At 34.3% G+C, this 26,948-nt stretch overlaps 3 protein-coding genes and 1 non-coding gene across 6 annotated transcripts; 2 read left to right on the top strand and 2 right to left on the bottom strand.

Annotated features, from left to right (window-relative positions):
* Positions 1-73: 73 nt before the first annotated feature.
* On the bottom strand, positions 74-2,746 carry LOC122048446. Its single transcript, XM_042610010.1, has 4 exons — positions 2,668-2,746; positions 2,368-2,593; positions 1,811-1,939; positions 74-102 (listed from the first exon to the last, which is right to left on the bottom strand). Exons 1-4 carry the CDS (start codon positions 2,737-2,739, stop codon positions 74-76), a joined length of 456 nt encoding a protein of 151 aa, XP_042465944.1. The 5' UTR covers positions 2,740-2,746.
* A 796-nt stretch (positions 2,747-3,542) lies between these two features.
* LOC122048444 (uncharacterized protein At2g29880-like) lies at positions 3,543-4,466 on the bottom strand. Its single transcript, XM_042610009.1, has 2 exons — positions 4,140-4,466; positions 3,543-4,055 (listed from the first exon to the last, which is right to left on the bottom strand). The coding sequence occupies exons 1-2, from the start codon at positions 4,464-4,466 to the stop codon at positions 3,543-3,545; spliced, it is 840 nt and encodes a 279-aa protein (XP_042465943.1).
* Positions 4,467-10,060: 5,594 nt separating this feature from the next.
* On the top strand, positions 10,061-25,587 carry LOC122046320 (nodulin homeobox-like). 3 transcript variants are annotated; one of them, XM_042606950.1, is made up of 18 exons: positions 10,061-10,357; positions 13,874-13,999; positions 14,091-14,246; positions 15,723-15,806; positions 15,899-16,024; positions 16,881-17,105; positions 17,468-17,599; positions 17,692-17,787; positions 17,879-18,040; positions 18,118-18,433; positions 18,524-18,646; positions 18,742-18,811; positions 23,356-23,416; positions 23,544-23,660; positions 23,753-24,038; positions 24,135-24,307; positions 24,392-24,426; positions 24,834-25,587. In XM_042606950.1, the coding sequence occupies exons 2-18, from the start codon at positions 13,874-13,876 to the stop codon at positions 25,405-25,407; spliced, it is 2,862 nt and encodes a 953-aa protein (XP_042462884.1). In that variant the 5' UTR covers positions 10,061-10,357; the 3' UTR covers positions 25,408-25,587. The 3 variants fall into 3 exon arrangements, with proteins under 3 accessions (XP_042462884.1, XP_042462882.1, XP_042462883.1); XM_042606948.1 differs by having other exon boundaries at positions 10,063-10,357; positions 23,753-24,307; XM_042606949.1 differs by having other exon boundaries at positions 10,065-10,357; positions 23,756-24,307.
* Positions 25,588-26,090: 503 nt separating this feature from the next.
* LOC122049777 lies at positions 26,091-26,206 on the top strand. The gene has a single exon (XR_006131034.1). It is a non-coding gene; the product is annotated as a U5 spliceosomal RNA (small nuclear RNA).
* The last annotated feature ends 742 nt before the right edge of the window (positions 26,207-26,948 follow it).

Genomic DNA, 26,948 nt, shown 5'->3' with positions numbered 1-26,948 from the left:
TCGTACTTTCTCATTCCATCACCAATATTCCTTACTTGGTGGTGCATATCCTTTTAACTCATCAAGTACACTTTTAGTTACTATTTTCAACGTTGATATCATCTTATCCCATGTAATATTAAAGTCATCTTATATTTCACATAATGCTTGTACTTCTACCTTTTTCTTAAATATATTTTGTTTCCCATCCTTTAACTTCTGCCACTTAATTTTAGGAGTTGTATATATTTTTCTTCTATTGATATATGCTTGAGACATATATTTAACACTACTAATTTATATTGGGTAGTTAAACTTTCACTAGGGATAACCTTACAATTTTTATAAATCTTTCTATCTCTCTTCCTAACAATAAGAAAATCAAATTATAATTTATTATTCTCACTTTTAAATGTTACCAAGTGTTGAATACTTTTCTTTAAAAATATATTAGCTTACCAAGTGTTGAATACTTTTCTTTAAAAATATATTAGCTAATATATGATCATCAATATAATTTTTTCTTTTTTCATTTCTCATTCCAAACTCATAAATGTTGATGTTAAGAAGGTGAAAGGACATCTTTTCCCCTTCATCTTCCAATCATTTCACCTTTCTCCATTAATGGAGGTAGAGGAAGAGTCATCTTCCTCTATAAAAAGAACATCCAAGACAATTGATGGAGAGGAGTACAAGTATTAAGAAAAGGTTGATGTGTTATGTACGTAGTGGAGATCGAAGCACAATGAAAGTGCTATAAGAATTCTACCTTATCTATGTGTCTTGCGAAGAAGAAAAACCTCCGTGGTGTATAAGCTATTTGATTCATGAAACCTTGAAGAACTTTTCAATTCATTCTTGATTGCTCTTCCGACAGCATGAGGTTCACACAAGATTATTTGCAAGTTACTATAAGTTTTACAGATTTTATTTTCTATATATTTTTCAGAACCAACAATAGCCATCGTAGGGAAATCGTAACTTCATGTCGGTGATTTCCTTTTACGTCGACGAACGACTTATGATGGCGGTGAGAACCGATGGCCATGAAACGTGCTGGCGATCACGTCGTGCGCCGGTGACGACGATCATGTCGCACGTGCAATCCTGTAAAAGAAAACGTTATATATATATTAAAACTTTTTCAATAAAAACGTGAGAAACTCTCTCACTTCACTGAACCGGTTAGGTTCATTTGAAGTATAGATCTTGCTTATTTAAATCATTAGTTAATTTAATAAGATTAATTTAATTTAATCATATCAGATTGAATCTAATTGAGTTGGATCTTTTTAAATTTGATCAAGTACACTAGATTTAGGGGGGTGTATTCATTCTAGACTTCTAATGACTTTTAATGAGTTTTTAAAATAATAGATTTTTATAGAGTTGATAGATTTCTATTGACTTTAATAGAATTCCACAGACTTTTATAAACAGAATTTCATAGACTCTTATTGACTTTTTTTGCAAGATTTTTATAGACATTCATAATATTTTTCATAGAGTTCTGGATTTTCATGGATTTTGTAACTTGTATAATTATGTCATTTTTTTTTATTGATTTCTTTTAACTAGTAAATGAACGATAGCATTTTCAACTTTTTATTATTTATTTGTATAAGTGAATTCTTCTTAGCTTAAAATCAAATTAACTTTAGTTTTAAAAAAATGATGAATAAATCACTATTCAATTTATTCAAATCAAATTTAAATTCTTCAAGTCAATTCAACGTATATAATTCATTAATCAATAGTTTTTAATAATACATACCAAGATAGTCTTGTATGGAAAAAACCTAATTGTTATTGACAACATGATCAATATCACTCCACATTTGATTGGCTATACTCTCTCTCCATGAGTTAGCATTTGCTCGTTGTTGTTCTTGAGAAAATAATTGATCAAAGTTGTCATCTTCATAAACTTGTTCTGATGAAGATAATGGGACTTCATTATCTAGTTCGATTGAAAATTCATCAGAATGACACTCCCTGCGAAGAAAATTATGCAATCCGGCACAAGCCAATATAAGCTCTGCTTGTGTTGTATATGGAAATGACGGAGCTGTTTTGAATATTTTGAACCGCGATTTAAATATACCAAATATCCTCTCAATAGCGTTCCTTAAAGAAGCATGACGAAGATTGAACAACTCTTTTGCATTTTCAGGGTGACGACCCTGACCAGTGAATTCTTGAAGATGATAACGTACACCTCGAAAAGGAGCCAAGAATTGACGTCGATTTGGATACCCGCCATCCACTAAAAAATATTTACCTGTCAAACCATATATATGTAGTATCAAATAATCAATGAGTAACATATATATTCTTTAAAATTATAAAAATATAAATAGTTAAGAAACATATAGAACAAACAAATACCTCCAGGCATTTTAAGCCCATTATTTCTTGATAAAGCATCTGTCAACACAAGTGAATCATGGGCAGACCCCTCCCACCCACTGAGTACATATATAAATTCTAAATCAAAGTTACAAGCTGCTAAAATATTTTGAGAAATTTCTCCATGACGGTTACGATAACTGTTAATATCTTGCCCAGACACCATAGCTGGAATGTGAGTGTCATCAATAGCTCCAATGCAATCCTACAACAACAATAACATAACCATCATCGTCATCACTAATAATAATAATAATAATAAAAGAATTTCATACTTACTTTAAAGTAAGGGTAAAATCTTGTGCTCTCTCTTATTTTTTCTGGCACTGCAGATCCAGGTTTGACCATCATATCTACTGCAATGCTCTTCAATGCTTTCAACACCTTGTTGAAGTTTTGGCTAGTATTGTAATGTGATCGGCCAAATGTTTTACGAATCAAGCAATACCGAGTATTATGACCAACAACAAGTAAAAACATGGCAAGCATTTCTTCGACGCAGATGTGTCTTGTATCTTGTAAGGAGGTTCTTTCTCTAAGGATCTTGCATAATTTTAAAAATATGTCTGGGTACATTCTATAAATTTCTCGAAAGTTTATTGGATTCTCTTTTAATATTATATGAATATAATTATATCCACTTGTACTTATTGGTTGTCTATTTAAGGGACGATGAACATATTTGTCTTGTATGTTTGCTATATATTGATATAACACATAGAGGGTCTTGGAAATTTCCATCAACAAAGACTCGATGGTTTCATGCAACTCTTCTTGCAATTCTTCTTCTTCCATTTGTTCATCTACTTCATGCATATTGATATTTGCCATTTAAATGCTTGACATTACCAAGCAATTAAAATGAAAGAACATCTACGAAATCATAAAAAAAACATACCATGCATAACCAAAATAAAGATGTGTTCAATAAACAATCCAAAACTTGTAGAACTAGAAAACATTCAAGAGCTAATAATTCGCTACTAGTTCAATAATTAGAAACCAATTCAAAATACTATAAATAAAAATTCTAACATTAATTACTAATTTATGCCCCCAAAAACTACTCATTCACTCATTTTAAAATCTATCCACTCCAAACGCTCTTCAATTGTCATTTTCAAGAAAGCCACCTTCTTTGCTCTAGTATTGAGCTAGTCAAGCGCCTTGTAACGAGTACGATTATCCAAGTTTGGGACTTGTTTTATAGCATCCCAACAGTTATCATCTGCAACGCCAACTAATTCAATCTTAGAAGATGCTTTCTCAATGGTGTAAGAGAGCCTATTTAAAACATCTGGGTCTATATTCTTTGAAGTGCTTGATTTTGCTTCAAATTCGCTCCTATCTCGTTTTCTAGTTGCTTGTGGAACCTCAGAACTCATAGGTTGAGATGGTAATGGTGAAGCAAGGTCCTCAGAAAATAGAGGCTGATATGAAGATTCTTGCCTATTGCTTTGTATGAATTCACCACTGTTGTGATCAAACACGTAATCATCTAATAAGTTAGTACCCCCATTTTCTTCTGTTTCAAAGGTTCTCGCATCAGTGTCATCTCCAAGTCCAATTACATATTTTCCTGTAGCAGTTCCATTCCCAACTACAAGTCTTAAGTCTTCATAATCCTCAAAAGTATCAGTCCGATAATGTTCATGTTTAGGGTGAGACTGCCAAAGAACAAAAATCATAAGTGTAATTCAAATTCTAATTGTAAATATACAGTTTGTAAATATACAATTTATTATTCTAACCTTAAAATAATCCTCCCATACTTCATCACTAGCTGTGAATTTCTTTGTCATAGAATCCCATCCAAACCCAGAACTATGACGCATAAGCTTACAGTAGTTGTTATATCGTTGTTTGAACCACTTCAAACGGCTTTGATACTGTGCAAAAGTCTTTTCACACCCAAGTTTTGCATTAAGAGTGGGAAGTATTTTTATTTCCACTGTTCTTTTGTTCAACACACCATTCCTATCACGCCATCCTCGCATTGCAGCATCAACCATAAGTCTTAATAATTCATTGCTCTCCTCCGCAGTCCATATATTATATTTTGCTTGTAAATCTCCCATTGATAGTACTTCTTTAGCATGCATAAGATAGAAAAATGGTGGATGAGCACATATATAACAATATTCTTTGCTGTTTTATAATAAAAGTTTGGCTTATGCAACCAATTAAACAGAAAAAGAAAATTTCAACGATCAAATGCTTTTTAATTTATTAATTTCACTATTAAACTATATGAGATTTTCATTGACTCCTTCAATGAAAATAAAATACTATGTTATTTATATGCTCTCCCTAATGCCTCAAAGTTCATACATTCTCGGTTACATATTTGCACATGTTTATAAAAGCAAGCCATCATGTATAAAAATTGATAAATAATTGATATTTTCTTTGATCCTTTGTTCTTTGCTAAAATGAATATTGGAAATTACAGAACATAGAGCAGCTGCTCCATTTTTCCCAAATTATATAAATCCAAAATCAGCAACATTTCAAAGTCGATTTTGAGTTAGAATGATGCAAAAATAACCACCTATGAACCACAAAAGAAAAATATTTTACACGAAGTTTCTACGATTAATTTTCTATACACAAATTGTGCTCCATAAAATAAAAATAAAATCAAACACCCACTAAAAAATGAAATCAAATAAAAAATTCTGCTCCACTATTCATATAATAGTAATAGTTAGAGATATAATAAATTCTACTATTACAAATTGTGCTTTGTAAAAGAAAAAATAAAATCAAACACCCATTAAAAAAATGAAATCAAACAAAAAATTTTGCTCCACTATTCGTATAATAATTCAATATTTACTTATGTTGACCCATAGAGTTGAAAAAAGTATATCGTATACAAATTGTGTATAGTGGAGCAGAACATTTAAACAAATTGTATACACAAATTGATATCTATTCATATAATTTACGAATAATGTACGAATATAGTATCAATTTGATTTAATATTCATACAATTGTGACCCACTATTCATACAATCGTTATCAATTTGATGTGTATACGAATCGTATATCAATTTGTGTTTACGTTGACCCACTATTCATATAATTGTATACTATTCATACAAATTGTGTATACAAATCGTATACAAATTGTGAATATACTATATAATAAATTCTACAAATCGTTATTAAAAATTGTGCTTTGTACTGCATATACAAATTGTGCTTTGTAAAAGAAAAAATAAAATCCAACACCCATTAAAAAATGAAATAAAATAAAAAATTTTGCTCCACTATTCGTATAATAATTCAATATTTACTTACATTGACCCATAGAGTTGAAAAAAGTATATACTAATCGTTAGAGATTGTGTTAGAGACGGTAGACAAATATATAGGTTTATGGTACCAATCGAGATGGGAAAAATTATAGATATATACACGAACAATTGAAACAGTACCAATCGTTATGAAATAAGGGAAAAATTGTAGACGAACAATCGAAACAATAACAATCATACCTTTGAAGGAGAATTTTTTGGTCGTGAGAGGAGGTTTTTTTTTATCGTGAGAGGAGACAACCCGAGACGTCTTGAGAGAGTTTAGTGCGATTAAAATCTGTCAAAATCTCTAGGTAAAATGGAAGACAATTTTTTACTTTTTATGGTAATACCTAAGGCATTTAAATATATACTAAAGAATTTTCTAAGAATCCTTGGAAATCTATTACAATTTTGGATACCTTTAAATTTTTACGGAGTCTTTAAAAGTCAAGTTTGAATACCACATGATTTTTTATAACTCTTTGAAAATCTATTTTGAATACCACTAAATTTGTAAAGAATTTATAAAAGTCTAATTTCAATACCTCTAGACTTTTAAATTTTAGAAGAGTCATTAAAAGTCATTAAAAGTCTAGTTTTAATACACCCCCCTTATTCTAATGAGTTAAATTTGATTAAATTGAGCCAAGTTACCCAATGAATTATAATTGATTAAATGAGCTTTGACTTGATCAATAAATTTGGGTTAGACACCTTTGGTTATCCATCTTTGAAAGGCTCTAGATGTATGGATTATCGAGCCTCGGCTATGGTGAATTTGTAGAAATTTGTTTTCTAAATAGGACACGCAACTAAAGGATACTAGGCTCCTGGGTTACCCGCTGCGAGCGCTTCTCGATTTATCCTAGTGATCGGTGGGAAACTTCCGTGGAACCGGGCCGATCACCCCAGGCTCGACGTTATCCAACCTGATTAATCATTTTTTTTAGATGTATAGATTATCAAAAGAAGTGATCTGTCATATCTTTCAATAGGTTACCTTATGATCAGGGTCGACCCTGATTTTTGGAGGCCCTTGGGCGAAAAGAGAAAAGTGACTTCTATAGGAAAAAAATTTACTAACGTACAATTTGAATATAGTTTAATAGAAAATTTGAAAATCAATATATTTCATTTAAAAATATGGTAGACTCCATACAAAATTTATTTCTCAAAATTCTTCAAAAAGTACAACACCATACAAAATATGTTTCCTAAATTTCTTCAAAAAGTATAATACCTACAAATAAAAAAATGTATGAAATAATCATTGAAAAAATCTATATCTTCAAGCATTTTGAGAAGTAAAATCATCAATAAGGTCTTCAAAATCAAAATTTTCTAACACCTCATTTTCGATACATAAAATTGTCAAGCCATTTACATTCAAATCATTATCATCATTTTCTCTCAATTCTTCCTGCTCATTCATTGTATGATTATGATCATCATTTTTTCTCAATTCTTCCTGCTTATTGATTGCATGATTATTTAATTATTCTTGATTACTCAATTGCTGCTCATTTGTTAAAGATCATTTAGTTCTTCTTGACTTTCTTCTTACAATTCATCAACTGAATTTTCAATTGAAGAGCTAGCTTTAAAAAACTTACGAAGAACACCTTTGCGAGTTTTAATAATCTGTTCCACTCTTTTTCTTTTGTTTCTTTTCTAACTCCAAGATTGATATTTTTTTAAGAAACATGTTTGTATTATAAATTTCAAGTGTAAAAATAAAACACACAAAATCAGTAACAAAGCTAACAATAAAATAAACACAAACAGTGAAAATAATAGTCAAAGAACAATAAAGTCTGGTTTGTGCTTGAAGCAATCAATATAACTTATTTTATAATGATTAAAATTAGGATGATTTATTTAAACTCTTTTAAATCTATAAGAAAAATCATAAAATATTGAGTTCAATATAATATTAAAAATCAATATTGAATATTGACAATAAGAAAAAAATATAGATAAGTAGGTAGCTTACGTTGTAAGTTTATATATTGATGAATGGTGATGTTGATGAAACTAAAATTAATAATTTTTTATAATTTAATTAGAAGAGATTCAAAGGAGAAGAAGGGAGGAAATTAGCATTCAAGATTCATATTTTACTCTTTAGAATCTTATGATTACTGTAACCAAATTAATGAAGAAAGAATGATATAAAAATAAAATATTTGAAAGAGAAAAAAAGGATCATTTATTTTTCTTATTTTTTATTTCTTTTATTTTTTTATATTTTTTACTTAAATGATAATAGAATATATATATATATATATATATATATATATATATATATATATATATATATATATATATATATATATATATATATATATATATATATCTATAAAATAATCCAATCAAATATTTTTTTTAGTTTTTATTAAAACAATCTAAATATATATAACATATATTATATATGCATGTCAAATTTGGGACCCCTAAAAATCGGGGGTCCTTGGCCAGCACCCCCCGGTGATATGTCTCAGGGCCGACTCTGCTTATGATGGCTCATAATTTAATACGTGAAATTGTTGAATAAGTGAATGGAGAAGAAATGGAATAGGAAAGATGCTCCATTGTGAATGAGACTTTAGTCCCACATTAGAAGTTTCAAGACACTTTTATTGGTTTATATTGATTCACATACATTGAAGTTGTGAACAAATACATGGGGAGAGACTCTCTCTCACATGTGGGTGCGTAGGGGGGGGTGCAAATCCAGGGCCCGAATTTGCATTGAACCAAGTTGACTCGTGTGCGAGCGCGACCTGCGCACACGAATGATCATTAACTTTGGCCATTAATCCGAGCTCCTATATAAGGAGGCTCACACAGTAAAGGTTGGTAGTTTTAGTTTTTCCCCTCCTGCTCGACGGAGTGCCCGTGATAGCAATCGGGTGCCACTCAATTCGCCGTGACCACCAGTGCTTGATCGGATTCACGACCTGTATCCTGGGAAACAGACGATCCTTGTAAGCCTCGAAGCACAGCCAGAGGTGGGCGAATCTGTTTTAAGGAAACTGCGACTCTCACAGTCCTCGGTCAGTTTTCCCGGTCGGTCAGTCTCCTTGCCCGATCTGTCTTTTGCCAGATCAAGTGCAGGCCTGGTCTTCCGCTCTGCAGACCAGCCCTGTCATTCTGTTCTGCAGACCTAGTCTTCCGCTCTGCAGACCTGCCCTGCCGCTCTGGTCTTCCGCACTGCAGCTCTGGTCTGCCGTTCTGCAGACCTGCCCTGGTCTTCCGCTCTGCTGACCTGGTCTTCCGCTCTGCTGACCTGGTCTTCCGCTCTGCTGGTCTTTCACTCTACAGACTTAGTCTTTCGCTCTGCACTTTACAGAAACCAGCCCCTGCTGCCAGCTTGAGATTATCCGCTCAGGTCATTTTGACTGTAAGTTGAATTTAATTCAATGTAGATTAAATTCAACTAATACCCATAAATCTCCGGTAATAGTTTGTTTGTGTCCAACAGAAATACCCTTTACTGTTCTATTTCAGAATGACTTTAGGGCTCGTATTATGGCCTTGCCTTGGGCATGGTATAACGGTAAGAGGTACGGTGGAATTTCTATATATCCAGGTTTCAATTCCTATATATGGCAAATACACTTCGCGGTGCTCGAATTATTGGGATGAGTTTGTTGTGTTAGGAATCGGCACACTTCTAGATTTATCGCACTGGAAAACTATGAGAAAATCACACACCTCTAGGATTAATCGGGCTGAAATTCTAGATACCTGAATTAATAATAATAATTAGTCATCTACACGCATTGTATGTGTAATATAATATATGAATACTTATGAGAACCTCAATATATTTTTCCTTATAAAAAATTAATCTTTTATAACATATATTAAGTTGATAAGCTATACTGAATCTTAGCCAAAAGGATGAGAAATGTATACTTTCTAATGTCATCGACTAGATATTTATAGAAACTTCTCTGCTTCATATTATCAATCCTAAGATATAAGATTAAAAAAAATTAGGACAGTACATATTTTTATATAAAAAATTAATAAAAATTATTAATAAATTTTAAAATTATTTTTAGTATAAAAAAAGTACAACACTTTATATTTTAACCACTGCACGTAATAAAATATAATATATGATAAATCTGGTAATTAACTTTATTGAATATCTATACACAGCTAACCCAGATAATGATACAAATCGAACCTGAACCTCTTGATCATAAAATCATGCGCCACCAGTGCTACATCGAGGTTTTAAAATTTATGTTGTTCAAAACATTCGTGAAGATGGTTTTATTCGTCAAAACTCATATATATTTTCAGATTTTCATGATCAAAATTAAGGGCGTATCTGTAAAATACAAACTAGGTTTCTTCTTCTCGTTTCCTCGTCGTTACCACTCGATCCCCCAAATCCCACTCCTCTCTAGTGTCCGCAACAGCCGAAAGCTCTCGTCCCAGCACCAGCAACTCCTCCGCTCTCGTCCATCGCCTGACCCCCTTTGCGTCGGCCTTGACTCTCCTCCACAGCCCCACTTTCTTTCTGCGTTCCACACCGTCGATTGGTTCTCCCCTCACTTTGTTTTAGTAATTATCAGTGGAAGAATGATTCGAATGGAAAATTAATTACTTTGTTACTGCGCGGCTTCATCGGGTTTTAAACGACAAGGTTAGCATTTCCTCTCGTTAATTCAAGGAATCAGTTCCGATATACATTTCGGTTATTCAGGAAAAATGGTTTATTTTTCTAAACATGAGTGACATCTTGTGCATTGCGCATCATTTTAATTAGTTCAAAAGGGTTGAATGCTTGGTGTTTTCTTACTGGAGTGTGCACTTTCTGTATGAGATGGTGGTATGAGTACCTTAAGAACTAGATGCTTGCTTCTATGACTGATGTGTAAGCTAGGTGTTTTCTCGCATGCCATACTAAAGAATCCTTGTGAACTGGAACTCACAAGAAAAGCAATTTGTACTTGCATACGAAGAAAACATCCGAGAGTAAACTTGATATGTCAACCATTGCATATTCTTTGACTTCTTTTGGCACAGTAATAAATGAAGCTGTATCAGGTCCCTGTAAACTATGTGTTTTCCTCGTTGATTAAATTTTTGGAACGAACCGTAATCCAGTTAAGAAGAAATTTTTGGAAAGATACGTTTGAAACTATATATATATATATATATATATATATATATATATATATATCAATCAACACATTGAAATGTAATTAATAAGTCCATATAACAAAAAGTATATGCCAATTATATAATGAATAACAAACAAAACACATTGATAACGTGAGGGGAGAATGGGATTAGGGTTTGGGAAGATGGAAGGAAGAGAGGTGGACACGACAAAGCTGTCGAATCCGGCACTGCTATATATATACCATATGGAAATTATATAATGAATAACAAACAAAACACATTGATAACATGAGGGGAGAATGGGATTAGAGTTTGGGAAGATGGAAGGAAGAGAGTTGGACATGACGAAGTTGTCGAATCCGATGCTGCGCTACCAGGAGGATTGTTGGAGCGAGGGGAAGAGCATTGGGAGGCCGTCAACTCCATACTGTGGGAGGGGAGGGGAGGGCATGGGCATGGGCGGAGAGGAGATGAGGGGAGTTGTGAGTCATGGATCGGTCACAGGAGTCGCGGATGGGATTTAAGGAAGTAGGAAATTAGGGGCTTTAAAGGTTTAGGTGACTAACTTAACTTAGATAATTTAAATAGGTCAAATGAGCATAGAAATTTAAATTTTTATCGTAGAATTCAAACTTTAGAAGTAGAATAAATTTTAAATGGGATGCACAATGGAAAAGCGGTTGGACCCGATGATATTCCGATAGAGGTATGGAAGTGCTTAGGGAAACAAGGCATCGAATGACTTACAAAATTATTTAACATGATATTGAAAACAAAAAAATGCCTGATCAATAGAGGATAAGTACTTTAGTTCTCCTTATAAGAATAAGGGAGATACACAAAATCGTGCAAACTATAGTGGTATTAAACTAATGAGTCATATCATGAAACTTTGAGAAAAAGTAATAGAAAAACGATTAAGGAAGGAGACCACAGTGATTGAAAATCAATTTGGGTTTATGTCTAGAAAGTCGACAATAAAAGTTGTACATCTTCTTAGACAATTAATTGAAAAATATTGGGAGTAAAAATAAGATATATTGAGTCAATTAATTGAAGCTATTCATTGACTAAAAAAAGCTTATGATAGAGTCCGAGACATTATATGGAGAATTCTAGAAAAGAGAGGTGTTAACATAACATATATTGAACCAATTAAGGATATGTATGAGGATGTAACAACCAGAGTAAAGATTTCAGGCGGAATAACTAAAGTATTTCTAATAAGATAGGGTTACATCAAGGATCAGCTCTAAGTCCCTATCTTTTTACGTTAATTATGGACGAACTTTGCACATTCAAGACATAGTACCGTGGTATATGTTGTTTGCAGATGATATTGTTTTGGTAGATGAAACATGTGAAGGAGTAAATACTAAACTATAATCTTGGCGGAAAACACTAGAAGGGAAAGACTTTAGGCTTAGTAGATTAAAGACAGAATATATGGAATTTAAGTTTAGCAATATTAGACATAATGAGACAACTGTTAAGATAGGAGATGATGAGTTGTTTGGAGCTGAGAGCTTTAAATATTTAGGATCATTTTTATAAAATAATGGAGGGATTGAGAGAGATGTCTTACATATAATACAAGTAGGATGGTTGAAATGAAGGAGAGTGTCAGATGCTTTATGTGATGGTAAAGTAGTATCTCTAAAACTTAAAGGAAAGTTCTATAAAATCATAGTTAGACCTGATATGTTATATGGAGCTGAATGTTGTGATATGACTCGAGCACATGTGCAGAAGATGAGAGTTGCAGAGATGGGGATGTTAAGGTGGATGTGTGGACATACGAGGATGGACAAAAAAAGAAATGAGAGTATTAGAGAGAAACTCGGAGTTGCATCTATTGAAGGAAAACTCCGAAAGATACTTTTATGATGATACGAGCATGTACTTAGACGACCAATAAATGCTCCAGTTAGGATATGTGAAACTATGACAAATACACATATCAAACAAGGAAGAGGAAGACAAAAAAAGACTTTGTTAGCAACAATAAAACAAGATAAAATTTATTTAAGTATAGATGATGATATAGTAGGAGATAGAGCTCGTAAAAGGACTCATATAGCCGACCCATCTAGTGGGCTAAGGCTTGGTTGTTGTGGTTGTAAACTGAATACGAAAATTTAAAACCGAAACCGAACCGAATAACCCAAAATAGCTATTTTTTTAAAAATAGGAATTCCAAAATAACCAAACTGATTTTTTAAATTTTTTGTTTGGTTTAACCGAACTTTTGCTCACCCCTAATGATACCATAAAATTGATTACAAGAAAATACTCATACATCTATTAGTTTAACACACACACACACATATATATAACATTGTTTGCAAAAGAAAAAATGAAAATGATCAGGCCATAAAGGAAATAAATAATTAGAAGAGAATCAGAAAAGAAACTAAATAAAAGGAGAAATAAATTAACCTTCCAAAATAAAGTGATTTGCTGCGTATTCCAACAAATATTCTATTGAATGTTCCAACACAACTTGTTGATTATGATGATAACAACAACCGTGACAACAAATAACTTGTTTGAATGTTACTTGTGATGTAATCAATAAAATTTATGTAGCTAACCCTAAATAGTCGAGATAAACATGGTTTATGGTGATGATGATTTCAAAAAATTTCATGCTACAGATTTGAGATGAACTAATTGAAAATAGGATATTCAATTATATAAATTGTTAGATCCTTAAGCAATTTAACATTTTTTTAGTAGCAATTAATACGTGCAATGATCTATATTGCTTGATCACCATGCAATTTAAACACTTACAATGGATTGCCTAGTGTTAATTGACCCTTATTTGTTACTGGAATGTTTAATCATTAGCCGTTCAACAAATATATGTTTGTTGCAATTGGTTTACACCCTGGAAATCAAATAAATGGAAATGTCTTTTTATCACTTTTAGTTTTTAAGATCTCAAAATTATATTTCTTACTTGATCTTTTTATTGTTTGGTTTCTGAATTCTGATGCCTTTACTTTCAATCTTGTTTGCATCTTGGCAGATGATAGAGATCATCTCAGCCATAGGAGAACTAAATGGTCTTTCTTCGCAAGAGTTGAACAAGTTGCTGAAAGATTCTGAAAACTTCACTGTTGAATGCAAGACAGACAAAGGCTTCCTTGAGCAAGTAATTGGCTTCTGTCATCAATTATACTTTCAAATATCTTATGGATAACATTTTCTTATTCTTGTTTTTTATATATTTATATTTTCCACAGATCAATATGGAGAAACTTGCATATTCTCTACCTTTGCACCTTATTGCTACACTACTTTCACCTGAAAGGGAGATGCAAATGGGGCATGTGCTCCGTGGTGTTCGTCTTTTGCATACACTGTCTGATCTAGCATCACGCCATGCTAGGCTTGAGCAGGTTTTGTATTTACATATCCAGAACCAAACAATGGAAGATAGGAAATGATGAATACTGCAGTATGCTTATCATTTTAATTTTTTTTTTTTTTTGCTTCATAAAGATTAATCAGTAGAAAATTTAATTACTTCATAGCAACTACTTGACCAATGGATGACTGCAATTGGGGGCTTTTCTTATGTGTTTCCAAGGTTGTAAGTCTTGGAAACATTTTATTTTAGAGATCAACCAGAGTTACTCTATGGACTTTGTTTAATTGTTTACATAACTAAATATTAAGAAGCACATTTATATTTGTATGACCAGCAGTATCCTGCTACAGTGTTTTTGGTTGTTTTCATTTCATTCTTAGGTATTCTAAATTTTGGCTATACATTTATTTGGTAGTCTCTATTATACTTTTTTACTCAAGCCAGGGATGGGTATAAAAACTACTATAGTAAAGTTCCATTCATTGAACATTTGCCTGAAAGTCCAAGTTGGCTGGCAACTTAATGCACAACCCTTGCATTTTTTCATCCGGGCTTGGGACTGACATTAGCGGGTTTACTCTAGTAAAGTTCCAATGTGAAATTTGTTTGATTAGTTGATATCAAGCGGTTACACAAGAATATTACCCTACTTACTATAGATATTTATATTTTTGATACCCATGCAAATACTTATTCTCAGAATTTTTCTTGTAACAATCTACCTATAATGCCAAACTAAGTTTCATCATCCTGTTGGTTGGGATACTCATGGCAAAAAAGTCATGTGCTCACCCCAGGCGCCTCTCCACGCCCGCCCCAAGGCATTTGGAAGGGAGGTAAATCACGGTGACCAAGCGACGCCTCCTTAGGTGAGTGGGATTTTATTTCCCAAGAAATTGTTCCTCGGGGATTCGATCCCAACTTTTGTAGCAATCTATCATCCGAGTACCAATTCGGCTATGCCTGTGGAGACCCGTTGCAATACTACTATAATTGCAAGCGGTTAATTGATTTGGTTGACTTCATAGCAAGGTTTAAAATTTCAAACCAGCACAGAGTTTCGGTCTTCAACCAGAACAGTTCAGTACTTAATTGTGCTGTGCCAATGCATTTAGGGTACTTTTTTACTTTTAAATATAAGTATATATTAATTAAAAAATCATTTCTATTAATATTTAATTGCAATAGATGCTTACTGTTGAGTTTATGTTTTAGGCATTGATTGATGAGTTTGTACTAGTATTAAACTTTCTATCCAGCTACAGCTTATCTTACATATTAAGGCTGTAAGACATGTCAAGCTTGCCACTTTTTTCACTTGAAGAATAGTGAATTCACACTCCTCTTCTTGGTTACTAATGTTTTTTTTAGCTTGTAGTTTCCTGATAATGTCATTGCGCTCTCATGTTCCCTTTCTTACTTTTTGTTTCCATACACTAGTTATACAAAAGATTGTATTCCTTATGATGATTGTAGTTTTCAATACTTGATCTCATTCCTGCAGATTCTACTTGATGACACAAAGCTATCTGAGCAAGTTTTGGATCTGGTACTTTTTATGCTAATTATTCTTGCACGTCACAAAGAGGTGCTGCATCTCCAAACATCTTTTCCTATGGCTAATTCTTTATTTCACATGATTAAATATTATTTTGTCTGATAGTTTGCTTAATGATTCAGGACAACAGTGTTGGTTCTTCTGCTGTTCTGCACTCAACCCTTGTTGCCTGCAGTCTCTACATTTTGACAAGTTGTCTTTCATCTCAGTGGCATGATCTTGTTCATGTCCTTCTTGCACATCCCAAGGTACAATATGCCACAATCCCCATGTAGGATTAATGCCATGCTTGAACTCATTTAGGTTGATTATTTACTCTATCCTTGTATCTTTTGTAAATTATGCATTCATTCCATGTTGGAGATCATTTTCAATATTGGAGTTCTTTCACTGAAAATTGCCCATCATTAACTTGCAAATGAGTATCTCTTGAAACATGCATGGGTTTTTCTGTTTTGGTTTGCTATCTACTTTCTAGAGATTTGTTAAGTATATTCATAAAGTTGTTCACTATATGTTTTTGGAGCGATACCAAGTAGTACTTGAAGAAAACTAAGGGAGATTGAGGACAAAATTTACTCTAGTTATCCTGTTCATTCATCTAATTCATGGGTTCTTAGGGGTAGTCTCAGCACTATGATTATCACAATGTGTTTGTTCCTTGCGAGTGATCAATATGTTTTAGGAGATATGAATGAGCAATTAGATCAACACATAGATCTGGTGCCTTCCAATAGAATGTATGTGCATATAAGTCATTACATGAACAAAATAAAAGATATTGCTACTGGTTAGATTGATTGGATTTGATAAAGTTCATATTTGATAATGGATTACCTATTTTATTTGTTTTGTTGTTCCAGTTAACAACATTTGAAAGCTATTGAAGTATGACATTCTATGGACTCATTTTGGTTGATTATAATAGAGCATAATTTTGTCTAATGTCTAATCAATTCATTTTCATACATATGAGAAGATAGCCGTTTTCTGGGATTCCATTGTCCATCTATCTCCAGCCTCTTCTTTCATTATATATCCATCCCAGTTTCAGTTAATTTCTTCTTTTGCTTTCTGCTCCATTAATAGTATTACTTATTTCAGGCAGACTTGTTTATGGATGTAGCTTTTGATGCTGTGCATGAGGACATTAGGATTTTAGGAACAGTGCTACAGACATTGAGCAATGAATTGTCAGGCAACATATCCTTACTCCCTGCAGCTGGAAGAACAGCTCATTACATCTGTCAGCAATGTGAGGCTTCTTTGCAGTTTCTTTTGTCCCTGTGCCAGCAAAAACTGTTCCAGGATCGTGTCTTAAGGAACAAGGTTGTGTATTCTATGAGGTGCATATGTTTAAGAAACACCCTCTATTTCAATATTATACACTACCTTCTACATAAGCTACATGTCAGGATCCTAAATGCTAATAATATCCAACTTGACAATTGATCTCCCTCTGCAAGGGTTTGGTAATGACAATTGATATGGCTGGTGGTTATCTTCCAATTAGTATTTCTTGTTGCATTGCATAGTCACAAACAGAACTCAAATTCCTTATTGATTGGATCAAGTTAGAGGAGTGACCATGCTTTTTTTTCTTTCAAAATTCATCTTCCTTTAGCTTTTACCTGTACCTGTCAAGTTTAAATCTATTTCTCAAAGATTTAATGAAACTTGAATCAAAGCAGGAGCTATGCAAGCATGGTGGTATACTTTCCCTAGCTTATTCGATCCTGAAGTTAAATGTTCCACACAACCTTGAGAAGTCTCTTGACATTGTAGCTGCAATATCTAGGCTAAAGTCCAAAATTTTGTCTATTGTAAGTTTAACAAATCAACCTAAGTTTGTACTCTGGTCTCACTACTAGATGTATCTTGACTTTAAATTATTTCTCATCTGTACTATCCACAGTTGTTGCAGCTTTGTGAATCAGAGAGTCTCTCTTATCTTGATGAAGTTGCTGGCTCTCCAAAAAGCATGCATCTTGCAAAAGCAGTTGCATTAGAGGTCAATTACATGAGACTGATTTTTTATTATGATCTTTTTTTTTCTTTTGGGTTCAATCTGCTGCTGATTGGCTACTATTTGTTGGATTTAGTTTCTTGATTTACTGAGGGTCACGTTTAGAAGTGAAGGAAAGCAACTTGATGGTCCTCAATACAGGAGTAACCCTACAGGCCTGCTGCTCCTTAATGCATTGCGTTTAGCTGATATATTTTCTGATGATTCAAATTTTCGATCTTTCTTCATGACCAACAGTGTAAAGATGATTTTCTATACTCTCTTATCTTTTATCCATATTATCTCATCATCACAAATTCTGTATCATCTCTGTAGATTCCAGTTCTTGCTGATATCTTATCAGTTCCTCATGAAGAATTTTCCTTATGTTGGTGCTCTTTAAAAATACCAGTGGTAGAGGAAGATGCAACTCTAGAATATGATCCCTTTATTGCAGCTGGTGTGGCATTGATTTCTCTTGATAATGCCAGTGAAAATTCCCACTTGGCAGCCTTTCTCCTTCCAGAAATTGATTCTACATGCCCTATTAATTTTAGTGGCATGCCATTAGCGACATATGCTCAACAGAGAATATCATATTTGGTCAAAATAATAGCAAATCTCCATGTTTTTGTTCCCAATATATGTGAAGGTTGTATCTTTAGAATTTTGACTTAAATTCTTGTGATATTTTAGCTAGTACATTTTGTTTATATAATTTATCCTTTATTGTGAAAAACAGAAGAAGAAAGAGATCTTTTTCTCAACAATTTCCACAAGTATCTGCTTCAGGAGAATCCAGAATCATTGGGACACCATTCTGGTTTTAATATTCAGAAGGCTACAAGGGTCTGTAAGAATTTAGGTAAGTTCTGTTTCCTAAATTTCATACCTTCAGAAACAGGTTTATTGGCCTGGTGCACTTTATTGGATTCTTCCGGTAATGCATATCCATCTCAGGTTCTCTTTCTCGATATGCTATATCACTGACTCCAAACTGTTTAACTGACGAGGATGTTCTTCTTTTGAGGTAACTGAAAATATCTTTTCCATAGAGTACTTCCACTTTTGTGCCGCATCTTGTTCAATAAAATCACAGATGAATAATTTGGGCTGACTGATGATTGAAATTTTTGCTTGAGACTTGAAAGGCTTTGAACTTCTGAATTACATATTTTTAATATCTAGCTTGTTTGCACTTACTATGTCTTGCATGTTCATCTTTTGCAAATTGTCCTGATATTTGATGCAGTTGACCGACTGGTAGTATAATTTCCTCCAAGATGATAGTAGAAATATGAACTTTCACCAAGTGAGGATGATAATTGCCTTCATAGATATAATTTATTTTTTATTCATCTTCTATGCGCTCTTGAATAAAAAATAGGCTTTTTAATTACAGTTCAGACTGGATTCTAATCTATAGTTAACATTGAAGCTAATGCCATAATTTCATCATTTATTCCAAATATGTTATGAATGCGTTTACTGGACAGTTTGTAACGCCTTAAGTGGCTTCGTTCACAACCTCTCACCTTGCTATGATTGCCACAATACCTAACAGTTGGCTAACAAATGGTGGTGTTGTCATCATGAGGTCTGGGGATCAAATCCCGACTAGTAGTTGGGTGCCTGTCCTCCCCATACGCTATTCAACTACCCAAAGCTAGTAGCCACCCGTGATTTACCTCTTCCGTGTTGGCTTGGGGATAGATTGGAGGAGGCATTGGGGGCGGGCGAATCACCTTTTGCCACCATAATTGTCACAGTACCATCTCAACTATGAGCTTGCCTGGCTCTCCCAGTCAATGCTTAGGTGTGCTTGCCTCTAAGAATGTGGCCTTTACAAAAAAAAAGAGTAGATCGGTGCACAAAACTACCGCCAATACGGGGTCCTGGAGAACTGTCTATTATACGTAATCTTACTCTGCTTTTGCTGTTTTAGCGTGGCCTTTATGAAGTAATTTTATTAGAAAGATATGAGTAAAAATGCATTTAGATACTTTCTTCTGTAATTACAATTAATAAACAATACATGGTGGCAAAAGGCGAATACGCTCGCCCCCAGCGCCCCTGCCAACCCGTCCCAGGACTAACACGGAGGAAGTAAATCACGGGCGGCTACTAGCCTTTGAAATAGTGACTAGCACATAAGGGAGACATTTAGGAAGGGTCTATTATAAAAATGCACAAAACTCACATTAATTTGGGGTTCAGGGGAAGAGTTTATTGTAAATAGTCTTATCATACCAAGAGTTTGTTTCCGCGACTCAACCCATGACCACTAGGCAAGGTTTAAAATCTCATCCCGTCTCGAGGTTTCAGTCCCAGATTGGAATGATACGGTTTTGGTATTTTTTATTTATATATAGTAATTATTAGATAAATATATTTATTATGTATAATTTAAAAATAAGTTGTCTATTGATTTTATATAAATTCTCAATTATTTGACAACTTAATAGGATTAGAAAAACAATTAAATATTGTTTTTTAAAGAAAATTATTTATTTTTTATTTAATTATTAATTTAAATAGTATATATTTTAAATAGTAAAAAGTTATCACTTAAACAGTAAATAGTAAAAAAATTATAAAATAATAAAAAAATTCATAATATAAATCTAATTTATTAAAAAAATAGATTTTTAAAAAAAACTTTTTAAATGAAATTTAAAATAATAATAATAAAATATTAGAATATAAATCTGAATTATTATAATTTTTAGAATTTTTAAATGAAATTTAAAGCATTAAAAAATAATTTTTCAAAATATCAATTAATAAAATTTATTAAAAAAATTTTAGCTTTAAATATATTTTTAAATATTTTATCGAGATAATTTAAATACGATTTATAAAAGTCTATTCGAAATATCACACATACTTGGGAATTGTTAAAATTAATTAAATTAAAATTTTAATTTACTTGGTGAAAAATCATCGCCATGGGGGATTGCGGGGGTGCATCCAGCGGTGCTGGAAGCATCCTCTGATGATTCCGACGTTGGTGGAGGCATCTCGCGACGCCAAAGGCATCATGGGACGCTTCTGGCGCCTTCCAGGCAATTTGCGAAGAGTGGAAATCATATCTCCGGAGTGGTTGCTCCGCTCCCCTTCGCCTCGCCGTTGCTCTCCGTCGCCTCGTTGCAGCTAATCGCTCACTAGTGCCTCCTTTATATAGGTTTTTTTTCTTTTACACGAGTAATTGATCGTGATAGCTATCGCGGACGAGCGCTATCGCGCGTGACGCATTCCACGTGAAACTTCAACGTGTGGGGTGCCTTTTTCACCTGCGCGGCGAAATGGTAAATACTGCCTGTGCTGCTTAACACGAAACACCATTTCACTCCATGCCACCACATCACACTACAATAATTTTATCGTTGCGCCAAGGCTCCCTTTGATACAATATAGATTAAGTGTACAACTGGATATTGTTATCAGAATTGTATGTTGACATCTTAACATGATATTAGTATGAAAGACTATTTAACATTGATGAATGTAGATTACTCTACCAATTTACACTGTTTTTAGTATTAGGAATTAACTAGTCTAAAATATGAATTTGGCAGAGATGAGAATATGAAAATGAAGGTGAGTTCACTTGAGAAGTATTAGTAACTAAGAGCAATTAGGTGTGATTCCAAGATATAATAACATGAGAGAAATATCTTGGAATTAAGCAAGCATGCATATCTTGGGATAAAATTCATTTGGTTGATCCCAAAATATTTATCATAAAGTAAAATAATTTAAGCTTTCAAATCTGAAGTCATGTTAGAGCTTCAATATTTGACCAAAATAATACGATTTAGTACCGTGTTGTACTGGTATGATTTCTAGACTTAATTACTTTCAAATATTACCAATTAAAAAAGATTTGCATTAATATTTAAGAGTTAAGTTATAAGTTATTACATGTATCATAATGCAACACCAAAATCGAGCCCAAATTTCATAGTAATGCAAAGGGCATGAAACCCTGCACTCTCCTTTGCATAATCTACTAAATTGCAAAATAAATATCCACTAGCTATCAAAATTGTAAAATACACCATCAGTAACTTCAAAATATCTAGTTAGCAGTCAATGAGCATGTTTGAAGCCATCCATCGGGTGTGAACCCCTGCATTCAATTTGGTTCAGCTTTAGTTTGGCCATAGAATTTTCAATTTAAACGTCATTCAAGTCTGGTTTGCACCTAAAGTGAGATTAAATTGATTCTTTCCTAACCACAATATTAGCCAATTCAGCTTCCAGTTAACCCCCCAAAACTTGCATCAAAGTTCTAGAGTTTGGTCTGACGTTGGTTTCGGTGGTTAGTTGGACGGGATTTTTGTTCCCTTTCCCCAACTCCTCACTCAATTCCAAACCCGTGTCTCTTCCCTCATCCCCCTTAATTGTTTGAAGAGGGCAAGGTGGATGAGATGATGCAGCGAGGCCCATTTCTTGCACCCAGTGGAGGCAGCCACATAGGTAAGGATGTTGATAACATGGATCTCTTCTCAGACCTGCCTCAATCAGCATGGTTGACAATGGTGATGACAAGGGTTGATGGAATGGAAAGCTGAATTCCCCAGGGTACAAAAGGCTCTGCCTTGTTTGATCAGATCCATTGTGGCTACGGTGCATGAGGATGAGATTACAAGGGTCTTACATTTGGACCAACTCGTGTTGCCTCCACTATTACAACAAAGGTTCTCATGCCAATTGTTTCTCAGACTGATGTTTGCCCCTCATCTCAATCAACATGGAACCAAAACTACAAATAATGGTTTACATAACAATTTGCAATTCCAATGCTTCTTGCCAATTTGTGAACAAATAGAAAGGATTTTTGTTTTTTATTTGGCTTAAATCTGTCTTGCTATCCATTTCCCCTCTTTCTATCACAACATTTCCCCTCTTTCTATCACAACCATGTTTCTATGCTAGTATTATTTGGCGGGGTTGATGCCCCATAAGGTCTAGGGGTCAATTTTTGAGGTTGGCGAAGCGTAAATCCCCACAACCCGTGTAAAACTCATCCCACCTACCACTTGCCTTCTCAGTCACCGTAATTTACCTCCTTCGTGTTGGTCTTGGGGCGGGCTGGTAGGGGGCGCTGGGGGCGAGCGTTTTCGCCTTTTGCCCCATAGTATTATTTTCTCAAGTAGACCACACAAATTCCCGAGGACTAAGTTATAATCTCCATGGAAGAGCTAAACAACAATTCACAATTTGTCAAATGTCTATGGTATAACTGATCGCTACATCGAAGTTTAAGCAAGGTTATGCTTCCATGCATGCAACGACAAATATTGTGAGGTGTCTATCACCGTATATGCTCGTTTAAGTACGTGGACTGTAGATGCAGCTTCATGAACTTGGATTTAATTACTCTAGTCATTTATGCAGTTTCAACTAAATTTAATTCTCTGGTTCTATGAAGCTGATGTCATATCCAGCAGATATAGATGTTACCCAAGAACTTTCCATAATTTTAGAAAGTCTTTTGGTGTTGGATGCCATTTGTTTTTCACTTTATTATATTCATTACACTTATTGTTGCTTAATATTCATCTGCAGTAAATATGCTGATGAGCTGCAGAAGTTAACTCGTGCTAAAGTGGGAGACAGTTTTTTTCAGGTAAAATAAGCCGGCAGAAAATTCCTATTGGTTTCATGTGACTTGGTTTTATTTATCTTTCTTCTTTAGCTAAGACTGTCTTGCTTTAAGGATAAGCATCTAACTCATTGGTTTGAGTCATCTTCAGGAAACCGTAGTCAAAGCGGAAGACGAAGATGTGAAATCTGAGTATGGGTGTCTTGTGCAACAATCTTCTCTAAGTGGGCAGAAGAATTCCAACTCCAACTTTAGTAGAAGCCACCAGGTAACTTGAAATCCTTGTTGCAAAAGAAAGATCAAATTATCTGATTAATCAAGCCAAGATGTGATTAACCTCACAGTTTCTTACATTGCTAGCAGGAAACAGAATATGCTACAGGGAATTCATCATCTTTTACAAGAAAACAAGATGAAAGTGCTTGGGAAGATGGTCCAAAGCTTAGCTATAATGATGTTGATGTCAAAGGCAAAATTAGGGAAATCTCAAGGTGCCAAGATTTGTTGCAGCAAAAGGTTATGAGACATTCAGGCAATGACCAATTTGAGGAATTTGAGGTCAATCATGAAAGAAAAAGGAATTCAATGGATCAACCTGAGTCTATGAGAGGTGGAGAGAAAGAGAACACTGAGTCTGAATTGAAAGGTACAGGACTTCACCTGAACAAGATGGACTTTGACTCAATGCCTGACAATAGGCATTTTCCACAATCTGAGTATCTAACAGAAAGTTGCCTCCCAGAAGATGAAAAAGCAGAAAATGGCCAGGGTGAGGAAAAGCAACCAAGAAAGAGAAAGCGAAATATTATGAATGAGATTCAGATTTTAATGATTGAGAAGGCTCTATTGGACGAACCAGAAATGCAAAGAAATCCGGTAGCACTTCAGGCATGGTCTGATAAACTAAGTTTGCAGGCATGTAATAAATCTTCATATCATTTTCTCTCTTTGGATACTTAGGAATTCTATAACAAAAGCTTAAGTTAAAATTTTTTTCAGGGCTCAGAAATTACAGCATCTCAGCTAAAGAATTGGTAAGAGCTATCGCTTGTGTACTGTTTTTTTATACATATGATAGGTCTCTGATTGAGGCCCTTTTGTTTCTACAGTGTTGTTGTCTCTTTTTCCACTAGAAACTATTAGACAACAAAGTTGTTTTTGTCTTGATTTGAACAGATAACTTTATTTGTGTATTTTGTGGATAAACATATCATGTACTTATTGAGTTTTACTGATCTACTTGAATCTTCAGTCCGTCACATCTCAAAAATGCTAGTTTTTGTTTGGGTCATGGGTAAGACTCTTGATAATAATAGACAATAGTTCTTGGGCAGACATCAGGCTATGTTTTATGCACAATTTCCACTTTTGAGTCTCTTGTCTAATATTACTCTATCCTTCAAGTTATTCTCGTGCTTTAACAAAGCAACTGCTTGTGCAGGGTAAACAATAGGAAAGCTAAGCTTGCCCGAGCTGCAAGAGAGGCCCGTGCTCCATCCGAAGGGGATATTTCCTACCCAGACAAGTCGAGCGGTCCATGCTCTTCTCATTTTTGTGATTCCCCTGAGAGCCCCACTGAAGAAAACTATGCTGCCCCCGGTAGAGGAATCTCACACCAAACCATTTCCAGAACAGGTAGCATAGTAACAAGATCAGCCAGATGCGAGGATATGGACATGAGTACACCAACTGATTTTGTCCACAGGTCTCAGCAAAATCAAGCGCCCTTGAGATCTCATTTGTTCGAACCAGGTCAGTTGGTTTCAATGGAAGATGCCGAAGGTAACTTGGTTGGCAAAGGACAGATCATTCAGGTGGAAGGTAGATGGCATGGGAAGAGCTTAGAAGAAAGTGGCATATGCATTGTGGATGTTACAGAGCTCAAAGTTGAGAAATGGAAGGAGGTGCAACACCCTTCCGATGCAGCGGGACATACTTTCGAGGAGGCCATGGCGAAAAACAGCGGCACTATGTGGGTGGCCTGGGATGCAGCAAGGCTTGCTCTGTTGCCTTAGCATATAACATCTCTGCCAAAAGATAGAAGCGCAGGAAGATAACAAAGCTGATGATTTAGATTAAAGTTGTTTCAGATAATCGGATTCTGTTACCTAAAATGCAAATGCTCGTCGAACCGAATTCTAATATGTATTTTCTGCAAGTATTTTGTCAACCATCCATTTTGCTTGGCTTTTCAAGTTTGGGTTCGACAATAACTTTTCAAGTTGAACAAGTAGTGGCATACTTCTCATTCTCTTCGTAGGTCAAACTAGCTTGTTCCTAACAACAAGCATTAATCCATTATCATATTATATTTATCAAGCTATTTGCAAGCATAGACTGTTCGACAGTAAACTGACGGCAGAGCACACAGATAAAGGGTGCAAAAGACCACCAGTCTAGAATGCTCGGTAAACCAGTACAATCAAAGAGAGTTTGTGCTCCCTTGACGCTACGAATTATAGTGCTCATCTTCCCATTGTCTATACACTCTTCGGCAAGATCCCACAGTTTCCCAACAGTGCGATTCCAAGAGCCGCTTCATGATATCCATCGCTTCTTCCCGCTCGTCATCGGAGCAAGCGAAGAGCACGAGAAGGAATGTTTAGCTAGTTTTTAGTCCCACATCGCTCGTTGTCGACGCTGCTTCCTGCGAGAAACGCTATAAATAAGTGCGAGATACTGCCTTGCCAATTCACGCAGCTGCGTGGTGAGCACAAAGCGAATTATTCTTTCGCCTTTTACTAAAGAATACCGTGTGCTCGCCACTTTAAGCAGCATACGCTAATTTTTGAAGGGGCTTCTTGTAAAAGAACTCCTGTAAATTAAATATTAAAATTTTATTTAGTAGGTTTTGTTTATTTGTGATTTCTAAAAACATAATATTTTACTTAACTATTAAAATGTGATATTTGATGGCTAATCTTTTAATTAAATATTATTATATTAAGGGTAAAGCTACTTTTAAATTAAAGTGACTTTTTGTCTGGGCTTGTTTACAAGAGATATTGGAACCGATAAATTGATAAGTGGGCATAGAGCAGATAAATATATCATATTAGGTACCCAAGCCTTGATTTGATGGGTACTATAATTTTTATGCAGATAATGCAAGGGCAAATCCTTTCTGTTGCTCGCTAAGAGTTTCAAAGAATACCATTTAAGCTTCAACTTTTTGAAATATGAAAAATACGCTAAACATATCCCTAAATAATGATTTAACCACCAGGCAAAATAGTTGGTCAACTAAAAATATCCATGGACGTACGTGAATTCTATGTTCAAACACCATTAAACCTCCATAATATCTAGTATTTTTTTATTTTGTTATTATTTGTACATTATTTTACTCCAAAATGTTTAATGACATAAGAGACTTATATTTTTCATGCAGAACCAACAACAAATAAAGATATTTATATGTAACAGAATCTTCCAATAGGCAAATACTATGTCAAATTAAAAAGAACACAGCGTAGTATCAACCGTTGTGTTTGAACAAGTAGTGTGTGGCTTACTTTCCATTCCCCTCGAAGCTCAAATTAGCTTGTCCCTAACA

The sequence above is a fragment of the Zingiber officinale genome, chromosome 2B (assembly GCF_018446385.1).
Source record: "Zingiber officinale cultivar Zhangliang chromosome 2B, Zo_v1.1, whole genome shotgun sequence".
Taxonomy (NCBI): domain Eukaryota; kingdom Viridiplantae; phylum Streptophyta; class Magnoliopsida; order Zingiberales; family Zingiberaceae; genus Zingiber; species Zingiber officinale.
Note: the sequence above shows the minus strand (reverse complement) of the source record. Positions and strands in the feature narration are given on the sequence as shown.